The 12,766-nt window shown below is 42.1% G+C and overlaps 2 protein-coding genes and 1 non-coding gene across 4 annotated transcripts; all 3 read left to right on the top strand.

The window, feature by feature from the left end:
• Positions 1-120: 120 nt before the first annotated feature.
• LOC101068984 (homeobox protein Hox-A10a) lies at positions 121-2,817 on the top strand. 2 transcript variants are annotated; one of them, XM_003968983.3, is made up of 3 exons: positions 121-1,216; positions 1,849-2,131; positions 2,561-2,817. In XM_003968983.3, exons 1-2 carry the CDS (start codon positions 352-354, stop codon positions 2,121-2,123), a joined length of 1,140 nt encoding a protein of 379 aa, XP_003969032.2. In that variant the 5' UTR covers positions 121-351; the 3' UTR covers positions 2,124-2,131; positions 2,561-2,817. The 2 variants fall into 2 exon arrangements, with proteins under 2 accessions (XP_003969032.2, XP_029701416.1); XM_029845556.1 differs by having other exon boundaries at positions 1,849-2,814.
• A 282-nt stretch (positions 2,818-3,099) lies between these two features.
• On the top strand, positions 3,100-7,926 carry hoxa9a (homeobox A9a). Its single transcript, XM_011609098.2, has 3 exons — positions 3,100-3,243; positions 5,990-6,554; positions 6,915-7,926. Exons 2-3 carry the CDS (start codon positions 6,002-6,004, stop codon positions 7,154-7,156), a joined length of 795 nt encoding a protein of 264 aa, XP_011607400.1. The 5' UTR covers positions 3,100-3,243; positions 5,990-6,001; the 3' UTR covers positions 7,157-7,926.
• mir196a-2 (microRNA mir-196a-2) lies at positions 3,419-3,494 on the top strand. The gene has a single exon (NR_105307.1). It is a non-coding gene; the product is annotated as a microRNA mir-196a-2 (primary transcript).
• Positions 7,927-12,766: the final 4,840 nt, after the last annotated feature.

The raw sequence follows: 12,766 nt of genomic DNA on the forward strand, positions 1-12,766 counted from the left end.
ATTTTTTCCCCTAGTGATCTTTTAGGTCTCATATCACTTTTTTGTTTAAGAGCTGAACGTAACGCCTGGTGGTTTCATATGCTGCTTGTCCTACAATTAATGTGTGTTTTATTCTTTTAGGATACGTCTCGCACCTTTCTCCAGTGGAAAAGGCGACGCACTAAGACGAGGTGAAGGAACACACTGATTACTGTTTTTTTCTGTCCCAGCTCCATGATGGATTTTGCTCGGGCAGCTACGTAGCCGCAGAGTGGGAGGGACCGCTTATCTTCCAGTATTTCCATTGGTTTTACAGTCCGCACAGTGGAGAGGGGGCGCCTCTAATCATATCCAGCATGTTTTGCACAAGAAATGTCAGCCAGAAAGGGCTACCTTCTCCCCTCGCCAAAATACACCACAATAATGGCATGTTCGGACACCCCGTCGGGAAATGCGTTTTTAGTGGATTCTCTGATAAGTGGTCGATCGGAGAGTGGTGCTGGTCACTACGCAGGGAGCGCGGTGTGCTTGCCCCCGAGCCCTGCTTCAGAAGTGGCTTACGGATTACACAACTATGGATACTTCCACGGAATGGCTAAGCGCAGCGATGTCGCTCCACAAAATATGGTTTCCTCTTCAGGCGCGTACATGTCCAGCATGGAAATGTGGATGGACACACAGAGGTCATGTCGGATGGATCAAGAACACCCCGTGGGATCCCAGGTCGCACCCTGCTCGTTCACACAGAACATTAAGGAAGAGAGCACCTACTGCTTGTACGAGCAGCCGAAGTGTCCTAAAGCCTCCACCACGGAAGACCTCGCATATTCGAGGTTAACTTCAGCCAGCCTGGGCTCCACTTCATGTACAGTTACCAATGGCGGCAGCGACGGGGGCTCGGTGCCTGTTCCAGGCTACTTCCGCTTGTCTCAGACGCACGCACATTCTCATAAACTTTACAACACTAACGGCCCCCAGCCGAACCCTTCCCCTTCTCGTTTTGGCCTACACCCCGCTGCTCCCGCTCGCTTCCACACGCAGACGAACTCGACCCCTGCTTTAGCCGCGGCGCAGGAACGGAGGACCACCGACGACACCGGGACGTCGGGAAACGCGGACCAGCAGCCCGGGCACGCCGCTCCGGTGGCCGAGGAGGTGCGCGAGTGCTCGGAAGCAGAAGGCTCCTCAGCTGATGAGGCAGAAGAAAACGAGGACAGGGCAGCGACAGGCACCAAAGGTAAGCCCAGTCCTCCACATATAGGCGCGGTTCTTTCCATAAATCAGTTTCAGGTAAGTTGAGTGTTTCAGTAGCACTTCAGCATTTACTTAACTAAAAATGTACATTTCACGTAAAAGTATAACAGACATTCCTGGATGGCGAAATATTTGCTAATATTATGCGTAAAATGCAAATATCACTCAAAACAAAATTCAAATGATTGGATATTTTCGATGATACAACAAAATATAGGTTTTGTTTCTTGTCAGAATACATACATTAAATATATAAAGACCTGGTCAATTATAGAAGATAATATTGCTGTACTAGACAATTGGACTAAATTTGGCATAATGCTTTACACCCAGACTCTTTTTCTCTCTCTTCTTTCGCTCTCTTTCTCTCTCTCTCTCTCTCTCTCACACACACACACACACACACACACACACACACACTCTCACACACACACACACACACACACACACACACACACACACACACACACACACACACAATAATAACAATAAATACTTTCAATAACTACTACAAGAATAACTAGTAGGATTTTACCAATAAAAGCTGCTAACAACAATATAAAACTATCGAAAATTATAATAACGGCAATAACAAGTTCTATTTTCTTTCTTTAGGACATTCTAAACCTGACAACGCGGGGAACTGGCTGACGGCAAAAAGCGGCAGAAAGAAACGCTGTCCGTACACAAAACACCAGACATTAGAGCTGGAAAAGGAGTTTCTATTCAACATGTACCTGACCCGAGAGCGCCGCCTAGAGATCAGTAAAAGTGTCCACCTGACGGACAGACAGGTGAAAATCTGGTTCCAGAACCGCCGGATGAAACTGAAGAAAATGACGCGCGAGAACAGGATTCGGGAACTCACGTCCAACTACGGATTTTCATGATAAACGAGGTGAACTTTAATTGGAAGGAAATTAGTAAAAAATAAACCAAACAATTAAACTCCCTAAAATAAACCAACAACAAAAAAAATCCCCATACCAAACTTCCACACCAATCCGTCCGCGTAATGACTCATTTCACTGTGAAGTCCAGCATTTTGTCACCCGCAGACAGGTTTTTTAGAGACAGCACGTCATCGTCGTCCTCTGAATAAAACACAGGAAAATTTAGTCTATTCACTTCTATTTGTTCTATGTTAATCTTTGTATTGTTTCTGTCACCGTTGGCATATGGAAGCATAGTGTTAAATCAACACAACTTCTTCCTAAAGTGGCATAAATCGTGTTTTTCCCTTTGCACAATAAAATTAAATCAAATTGGCTATTTTTTATTTGAATTGGAACGATGTAGTGACTCAAACATTTCTTACATTTTACAGATTTTGGAACATTCCTGGAATATATGCCCATGTAAGGAGGGAGTACGCGCATATGACCTTTAGATGTTGCTATAGTGTACAACAACATATAGACCTCTCCTGAAGTATATCAGTTAAATGTGTATGCCTACAATGAAATAACCCGAGGACGTTTACGCAAAGTGCAAATTGAAGACGGACGGGCATTTAATGTATATTTTTGTGTATATATGACAATGTGTTTGTGTAATGTATAATAAATTATCAGCACACATTGAGAGTTTTGCATATCTGCGCTCTTGCTGAAGCCGAAATGACCTTTGCTTGATGTTTCAAATCCAAAGCAACATTTCCTTTGAGTAACTGTTGCTTTATACGTTGGAGCCACTTGTTGTTTTTAGGAAAAATAATAACATTGCATGCAGCTTTATACAAAAGAGTGTCCCACACAATGAAGATATTCGGCTCCACGCCGTCTTGCTGCATGCCCAGCCGGCTATTGTAGAATTTTATGACTGGCTGCTATATGAGGTTTCTCCCTCTCCTCTAACAGCAGCTTCAGTCGAGGGAGAGCCGGAGAGACGGAGAGGAGGCCCGGCACTCCCGGCACTCCCGGCTCCAAATTTGAATCCATGCACGTTGGATAAAACATTGCCCTCAGCTCTGTTTTGGGAATAATGTAATTAACTCTTTCGAGGAGCCGGGTGAGTCCATTTATCATTGTGTGATTGACTATTTTGCGCCTTGTTGCAGCACTTTCTCTTTATTGCGGACACCGCACTTCCTGGACTCTAGCGGGTTTGGGACACTTGATGATCGTGGAGCGAAGGTGTAAAATGTATTGGCTGATCGTGTTTCACACGAGGCCCGGACCGACTGTCGAGTGGTTTAGGTAGTTTCATGTTGTTGGGGTCCATTTCAAACTCTGCAACATGAAACTGTCTTAATTGCCCCAGTTACATACAACGAAGCCAAATGGAAAGCCTAAATGTGACGGGATAGGGTGTAGTGGAACTTATATAGAGGACGTTTGGGTTTTTTCTTTTTCGGAATCTTCCTGGTTTATGACTCGGGGAGGGGCTGACTGGCTGGCGCGTATTGCTAAATACTCTCCCGTATTGTTGCCTTTACCTTTCCACTCGTCGCGGTTAAAAGCAGGCAGGAGAGGACATAGGATTGGAGTTTAAACACGAAGGGTTGCCGTATGCCTGCGTGGTAGACTTGGGATTTAGGTACGCGAGTGATTCGGCATAAGCAGTGACGCAGACACGCCAGACAAGGCCTCGGTTACGACCACTGCAGTGGAGGGGAAGGGGAAGGTGAATGGGGCAACAGCGACCTCCGTGGGCAATGGAGACCGGATGTTTCCGCTGCGCAATAGCGCCTCAGACAAAAGGAGGGGAAGAGCTTTATGGCGATATTTAGATCCGCCAGACAGGCTGTTATCTGCAAAGGCAAAAGAAGTGAATAGCCCCTGCGGTAAACTGGGTGAAAAAAACACCCTGATTTAGGTTTACAGCCTGGGAGCCATTGGCAAAGTGGCGTCTTTTCCTGCTCCAAAGGTGTTTGTCTTTTTCTTTTTTGCTTTTAGTGCACAAATAGGCGCACGGCCGCTTCTTTCTACTCCTCGGCTTGTTTGATCTCTGTTGGACAAATAATTGCACTACCAGTGAGGTGAGAGATTGGAACGATGGTGCACATTACAGGAAGCATGGGCCCTTTTTGGTACTTTTAGCCCAAACATAATTACTGCAGAAAAATAGAGCTAGTGTTAAAATAAAATCTAAATACAGAATAAAGAACATAAGAATGAACAGGAGTGACTAGGATTACATTTACGTAGGGAGGAACATATGCAGAAAAACATTACATTTTCTTATCGATGTAAGTCTTATTTTTGCGTTACAATATATTTGATTAGCTAAATGCACATTGTACTATGGCTAATAAATTAATGATTTTATTATATTTCCAACTGGCAAATCTCTGAACGCTTTTTTTCAATTGCGTATTTAATGTCTCTATTCACGCAGTATTCAAACACAAATCCCAGGCTGGATATTACGCACATTTTTAGCTCCGTTTGAGCGTAGCGCTGCTCTAACACTCCTGCTGCCCAACCACATTACAGTTAATTTGTTGATGGCGGTGATGATGGCAACAAACAGGGGCCCACAAAGCGATAACTGCGGTGTAAATAAAGAACACGTTAAAGGGTTTCCTACTAGAGGAGAACCCAAAGACATTAACGCCAATGGGGTAAAAACAAAATCCACAGTGCGTATTATTAAAAAGAGTATTTTTTTTTACGAATAAAAATAAATTTACAATACACAGTACTATGCCAATTCCAAAATTATATTTTGTGTTGTTGCATGTTTGTTTTGAATTATAATACCGTCTTCTAATAAATTACGTTTAAATAGTGTTGAATTCTTTCAAATAAAATAGGCGGAATTATGTATAGTTCTCATTGTAATAATATATTTTGATATAGATTAAATGAATAAGTATTCATATTAAAATATTTAGGTAACTATATAGCCGTACCATTTATTTTAAGAAATATACTATAGAATACAACTTTGCTAGTGCATTTAGAATAAAGTATATTTGCTTTAGCCAATGAATGAGAGATGCGGCCTTTTCTAAATCACATGTTATTTTTATTGAATTATTGAAACGTGTAATGTTTTATGTCACGTAGGTTTTAAAATGTCTAAATAAGGTTAGATTATGCCATATTCCAAGTAAGTCTCAGTTTAAGAGAGAAAATGATTTTAACCGAGAAATGGGAAACACGTGGGGATGGGTGGGAGACGTCGGTTGAAAACACGGACGTGCCTACATATTAAAAATAACATTAAAAAATAATCTGCGTATCCTAATTTAGTTGTTGACGCCCAGGTACTGTCAGCGTTGAGCTGCTGACTTTTCCCAATATTGTTGTGGTTAAAATGTGATTTGGTCAGCAGTAGGGAGCTTATGTGTCCTATAAAATAGCTCGTAAAACAAGGCTTCCAAAAGCATAATAGTATCGTTTTGGGGCGGCTGAAAAGGCGTTTAACAGCATCAATAGACTCAGACAGCATACTGTAAAAACATTTTTATTCAAATATTTTTACTTTCCATCTCAAGGACAACACAAATTTGCAACTCTTACATTTAAATGGGGATTGTTATAGGGGAGAGGGTGAGTATTTAATGCCCAGAGGGATTGATTTATCCTTTATTGTTCAGCCTTGATGGTCACGTGTGCGCGCTGCCCAATGACATCGCGCCTTGACTCCCCATTACAAGCCCACTGTAGTTCTCTGTGGGGCCAAGTTGCTACTTGATTTCTCCACATTGTTATTTTGTGAGACTGTGTTTACTGCATGTGTATGTGTGTGGTGTGTGTGCGCGCGCGTGTTTTACTTTTATGCACCTCTTGTATACATGTGAACTTAGAATTTTTCTGCAATGTCGACATCCGGAACGCTGACTAGTTACTACGTTGATTCCCTGATTCTACCCGAGAACGAGGAGCTCTCTGTGCCGAGATACTCCGCTGGTCCTGGGCACCAGCACAGCAGACAGCCCGCTTCCATCGGCGACCCGCACAGCGAGCTCGGAACCTGCAGCTTCCCTTCCAAACCTCCGGTGTTCGGTCCGTCGTGGAGCCATGTCCCTGCTCAGTTCCCAGGCACCGTCTCCTCGGTCTATCACCACCACTATGGGCATCATCAGGGTCCGGTCGGCACAGAAACCGATGGTCGCTATCAGTCTTGGTTGCTTGAGCCAATGTCCGGTTCCCTGCCCATGGCCGGATTACCAACGACCCATCATTACGGAATCAAACCGGACGGTCTGGGGGTGCGATCTGGAGGCGCATTGCCAGGTTCACACACAGCGTTGCTGCTCTCAGATTACGCCAATGGCACCGTGGCCACGGCACCGCCTGTGGAAAAGGACGCGGTGTCCAGCCACACAGGAGACGGCGTTGACACTGAAGAAAAACCGGGCCTCGATCCAAGTAAGTCCGCAGTGTATATAACCTTCTATTTATATCGAACATATAGTGGGGATAGGGGTGATGGGGGCGCGCGTCAGTACGGATGCCATTCTGAATGTGTCATTCCATAATGGAGGTCGTAAATGACCGAACGTCTTGTGCTATATAAAATAATATTTGGCTCTTTTAACTTAAACGTATAGACATTTGTGCAAATTGGCCTTTGCGTCTTTAGAGTTATGCTATTTAATTGTAACGCGGAATATGTTGAATTCATTTCTGGCGTGAGCAAAACTCCATTCATTGTTTTGATTCATTTGGATCCTCGGTACCGGACCCTCACCCCCATGTCGAACTCCCCTGCCCCCTAACTCTTTCCAGATAATCCAGTGTCCAACTGGCTCCACGCGAGTGCCACCAGAAAAAAGCGCTGCCCGTACACCAAGCACCAGATTCTGGAGCTGGAGAAAGAGTTCCTCTTTAACACCTACCTGACCAGAGACCGCAGGTATGAGGTGGCGAGGCTGTTAAACCTCACCGAGAGACAGGTTAAAATATGGTTCCAGAACCGCAGGATGAAGATGAAGAAGTTTAATAAGGACGGCGCACCGAAAGACGACTGACTGACTGATTGAACCCGTGGCTGCTTAATGTGTGAAAGCTCTTTGACTCAGCTGGACCTTGTTTTTAGACTCCATCGTCGTACTGTTCTATATAACATGAGCTGTTTTGGGCTGATTATTTGTCTTGTATATTCAGCATGTTGGGCTGCAGTTTTTTTGCGACTTTCTTCTTGCACAATTTGGACGGCGCCCACTCGCTTTTAACTGGTTCTGTTGATTCTACATTTCTGTGTGTAGCCCCTTTCTTGGCCTCGTCCACGTGCTTGTTTGTATGGATGTTTCTATAGATGTGCGTGTTCTGGTTTCTAGCTATATTTGTTGTCTATACTTCCCTGCCAGCTCAGCGTCTTGTAAACTTTACATTTTTAGTCTATCCCTCTCTTATGACCGTGAAATTGAATCGATTAATGGAAACAGTAGAAAAAAGCAAGAGCAGAAACCTCACAAACCTCTTGAACATGCTATGATACTAAATCTAAAATAATATAGAAGATATAACACAATTGACTACCTATCTTTCAACTACCTACAATAACGTTTTTCCCCAGTGGCGATTGGTCGCCCATATTTGCTTGTATTAGATGCTGAACTATGGATTTCAGGGAGTAACAAACTGAAAGTAGCTACATGATATTTGTTAGCGTGAGAAATTACCATAAAACACTGTAGGTTACTTATTGAATACCTCGCGGTCTGATGACCGTCCGCCTTTTTGTTCACAAATGTAATTTGTATTTTATTTATTAAATAAAACAAATTATATCTGCTAATGCGTGCGCATTGCGGGTTTATTTTTTTCTAAAATAATCAAATCGAAGTAATTTGGTTTGTATTATTACTGCGGCTTTTAAACAAACTAGAAATTGTAAATGCTCATGGCCTATGTATATTTTTCAATGTATTTACGCATTTTAAATGTCTAGGATTTTCAGTGGAACACACACACACACACACACACACACACACACACACACACACACACACACACACACAGGCGGATTCATCCGTATTTCTGTATTGGGGGACAGAGCTGGGTCTTGGCATAGAATGCTGTTGGCTGTATACCGCCATAAAAGACAATTACCGCCATAACCTTTTATGGGGTGCAAAGCGCTGCGAGGCGAGAGGACACAAAACAAAAAAAGACATCGAGAACGACGACAGCTGAATCCCAAAATAATGTGGCCGATGTGTTTCTCGGCTACTCAGATTTGCCACTACAGCCCGGACTAAGCTCTGCCCATTCATGTTCAGCTAATCTTCAATTGACAGATGCACACATGGTTTATTAGCATCGGGACATCCTTTTTAATTTATCTTGTCAACGAGTCAACGGGCGGTGTTGTTGATGGAAATACTTGGCACAAATACACTAAATAAAGAGTGAAGGAGGTGCAGAGCTGATGAGTCTTGGGGATCATGGCCAGACACGGGTCTGTTACAAAATTCAGGCCACGTAAGTTTGACTTAAAGCTGCAGAGAAAAGCATACATGAAAGTAGATAGAAAGTGAGTCGGACTTTAGTCCAGCTGGAGTGCTGTTGTGACGCGTTAGGAGCCGCAGATGGACTCAAACTTCAAAGACGGCCAGAGACAGCGCAATAAAAACGCCTGGTCGGCTGTACTGTCTGGCATTCCAGTTTAAATGGTTTTATGGCCGTCCAGACACAATTAGCCCGTTTCCAGAATGGCACCCATTTGTTTTTTCTCCTCTTTCTGTGAGACAACGCTCTGGACAAAAGGCCCAGCGGAAATGATCAGTTTTATTGGATTCCCCGACGGGGACGCGCATGACTCGTGGTCATTTGTATAGAGCCTTTGTTTCTACCTGGGAACCTTCCGCCCTCTGCTCCTTTGCTTAGCCAGTCCTAAAGCAAAAGAAGCAATAAAGCCAACAGCTAGATATAAAAACAGTGGTAGGCCTGAAGCCTATGTATCTTAAAAGCAAAGCTGCATGTTGACGGTATGTATCAGACCATGTTCATCTGCTTGAAGATATCAGGACAAGATTTTCTAATGTTTATTCTTTTTTGTTTTCTTAAAACAAACAGGAAAAAAGACCAAAGCAAAAACAAAACAAAAACACAGCTACGTGCAGATACCAACATGGCCATAGGGTGGCGACATTCTTCCACAGCGCTTCAATTTATGCACTTTTTACTAACGAGCCTCCAATGGGGAAAACAACAGTATAACATTTTAAGAGTCCAGCAAAATTATTTCACACCTTTTTAACAATCTCCGTGCATGTGCTGTTCCCCCCTCAGGTCACAACTGTGTTGTGGAGCCTGAACCAGTGTGGCGGCCACCATGTAGACCTGCAGATGTGGTTTTAGTTTTATTGTAGTTCCAAATTGTAGGGATATAGTTAATGTGTTTAATGGGGCGGTAGTCCAAGAAATATTGATGAGTCTAGATTTATTTGTATATCATTGTTACTATTCCAACTGTTATTTATTTTTAACCCATACTTCCAAAGATTGTTTGCATTTGGTACATGACCTTATGATATATATAATATAATATAATATAATATAATATAATATAATATAATATAATATAATATAATATAATATAATATAATACAATATAATATAATATAATATAATATAATATAATATAATGCAAGCAATGTTTTCTTAATACAAGCAACATTGTAAAATAATTGAATTCCAAATGATAAACATCCCAGCAACGGTTAAACTAGGCTACACTACATGTATATATATATATATATATAAATTACTTTTTAAGCTGACTATCTATCTATCTATCTATCTATCTATCTATCTATCTATCTATCTATCTATCTATCTATCTATCTATCTATCTATCTATCTGTCTGTCTGTCTGTCTGTCTGTCTGTCTGTCTGTCTGTCTGTCTGTCTGTCTGTCTGTCTGTCTAGTGACTTGAACTGTCTAAAGTCTTATTCCACTTAATTCCCTACAATAATTTCTACATCAGTGGGGTTGGTGTGTGTTTATGCTCTTCGTGTGTTTATATGTGTGGAATGTTAATACCACTCTGAAGTCCTGCGCCATAAAGAAATCCACATCTCCCCGCTGATTGGACGAGAGCTGCCAGGCCTTAGTCACATGGGTGAGTCCTTTGGTCCTGCGTAAAACTGAGGTTTGGTGTAAATCTAGGCTGTATTACTGTCATATATCAAGCTACCTCGTAAAAACGACACTAAGGATTCTGGCCAACAAATCAGAGAGACAAAATATGAGTTCTTATAATGTGGATGCTCTTTTTAGCAAATATACTACTGCCTGGTTGCTGCTTTCCAAACGCAGAGCGGTCATCTTGCAGGATCGGACCCAACGGGGAGGACTATGGCTCAGCTCGAGTTGCTCTGGCCGATGCGTCTTTGTGTGGGCTTCATAACATCAATAACGCAGTGTACCACAGCCGAACACTTCTTTACCCCGAGCTTTGGCCTCCTCCAGAACGCGCACAGTAACCTTTCTGACCGCATCCGCCTCATCGACAGCTGCTGTCAGTCGCAGCCAGGACCCCATAACCTCGCCACCGGCCAAAAGAACCCACATCTACCCCTGAATGAGAGCATCAGGTAGGTGCTGTTTCTTCTGTGGTGTTATTTAACCACCCTCGCTGCTTTTTAAACATTAGGATACTTACACCAGTCGTTACTAGTTCAATTAATTTCTTCAAGCCACTGACGTTGCGTGGAAAAGAATCATAAAACTTTTATTGCGCAACTAATGAGTTTTGCAGCCATAAATTCATTGTCCAGCGTTCCTGTGTGTTCACTGGGTAGAGACCTTGCCGCTGGGGGGTTCTCTGCGCTCTTATTACTCTTGCAGCCTTTTCTATTCTCTGTGGTTGTAAAAAGAAAAGAGCGGCATGTTGTGTAAATCAGTTCTCATGCATTCTGCAACTTCTTTCTAATTGGGCCTGCACGTCAGAGGCGGTAATATTTTTCAAACTGGTCTTTGCACATGGATCAATATATGCTAGCGTTTTATATTCTATAAACAAGTCGCATTAGAAGACAACTGGAGACCTCGTATTAGTTCGATGTTTAAAGGAGTGTGTGCTGAAATATAATTCTTTTTTATGGCCCTATTACCGGTAGAACTTTTAATCGGGTGGAAAGGGCGTGAATACAAGTCATAACTTTCACATCAAGTGGGACAATTTATTAATAAATATATGCTGCCAACAAACTATCGTTCCTAATGTTGTTTTTTTTATTAGAGCAGCTGGTTAATTAAAATAAAATAGGCAAATTATTTTACGCAATCAAACGAACTGGTCAAAAATCATTCGTTTATTTTAATATTTATTATTTGTATTGTCGCTGCTGTCACAGGTGCAAAGCGGGGGACTTCAGACCTACTCCCGGTACCAGACCTGAGAAACAGCTCAAGATGTGGTTTCCAAACCGCAGGATGAAGAGGGAGAAAGACAAAACACAACCGGTGTGCAGGAAAAAGGGACGCAGATATCAGGTCCACAGGGCCGGAAGGTGCAGAGAAACCGGGGGGGTTGAATTTAGGCAGCTGCAAAAGAAGGAAATAAAGACATAATTAAATATAATGAACGGTTATAGAAGGACTTTTCAGCGCATTTGAGGTCAGTTCTGTTTTATATCAAAATGTCTAAAAAAAAAAAAAAGTAGATCAGTGTTAATTACGTATCTCTACCTGCATGTAACATATCTAAATCATTTTTTTGCCCAGCAACTACCCGAATTGGTTAAGAAAGAAATCTTCTAATATCCAGGACGCCATTTTGTTTTTGCTCTTCTGCAATGCCCAGTAATTGTACTTGAAAAGAATCGTAAACGGGCACTAAACAGAATAAAGCCAAAATCTCATTAATATCGTCAAATGATCACACTTTTTCATGCTTCAAGATTAATTTTCAACTCCGGCATAAGTTAAAAATACGAGACAATTCTATCTTACAGATAAAGGAAGTTATTCCCGAAAACTAGTATCACTAAAAGAAAATATAAATATTTTAAATATTGATATCAAACCACTATGGAGTTTTCATAATTAATAGGAATGTATTCGCTTAAAAATGACTTCAGTTAGACGTTTTATATATATATATCATTTGCTATTGTTAACATTAACAGAATGTAAAATATATTCTCAAAAATTAACACAAAATAGTATTGCTGCTCTTATTTACGTATGAGGGGACTGATAATTCTGAGAAAAGACTCCAAAGGCGGTCAATCTGAAGTGCAATCAAACACTTTCTGGCCCATCATATGTGCGTAAACACCACAGCAGAGGAATGTGAGCTATGAGGATGCGAGATGGGGCAGGTTGAAGATGAAGGGAAATTACTGTTGAACTCTGCGTTCCTTCTTTCCTCTTTAAGATGGCGCCCGGTGGTGGGTGACCCCCCCTCTTCCTTCTCTCTCCTCCACCCAGTTCTCACCAGCTCTCCCTCCGGCGCTGGCTCATAAATCGGCTGTTGTTTATGAAAATTTACAACACAGCGACGTAACTTTACGAGCGGACTCGTCTCCCTATTGGTCGCAGCCGATCACGTGGCGGAGGAGCCGTGAACATGAACTTTTTATGTATGATTTCCAATAGAGGAATAGAACAGCCTTTCATTTAACGG

Source organism: Takifugu rubripes, chromosome 12, assembly GCF_901000725.2.
Source record: "Takifugu rubripes chromosome 12, fTakRub1.2, whole genome shotgun sequence".
In the NCBI taxonomy this organism is placed as follows: domain Eukaryota; kingdom Metazoa; phylum Chordata; class Actinopteri; order Tetraodontiformes; family Tetraodontidae; genus Takifugu; species Takifugu rubripes.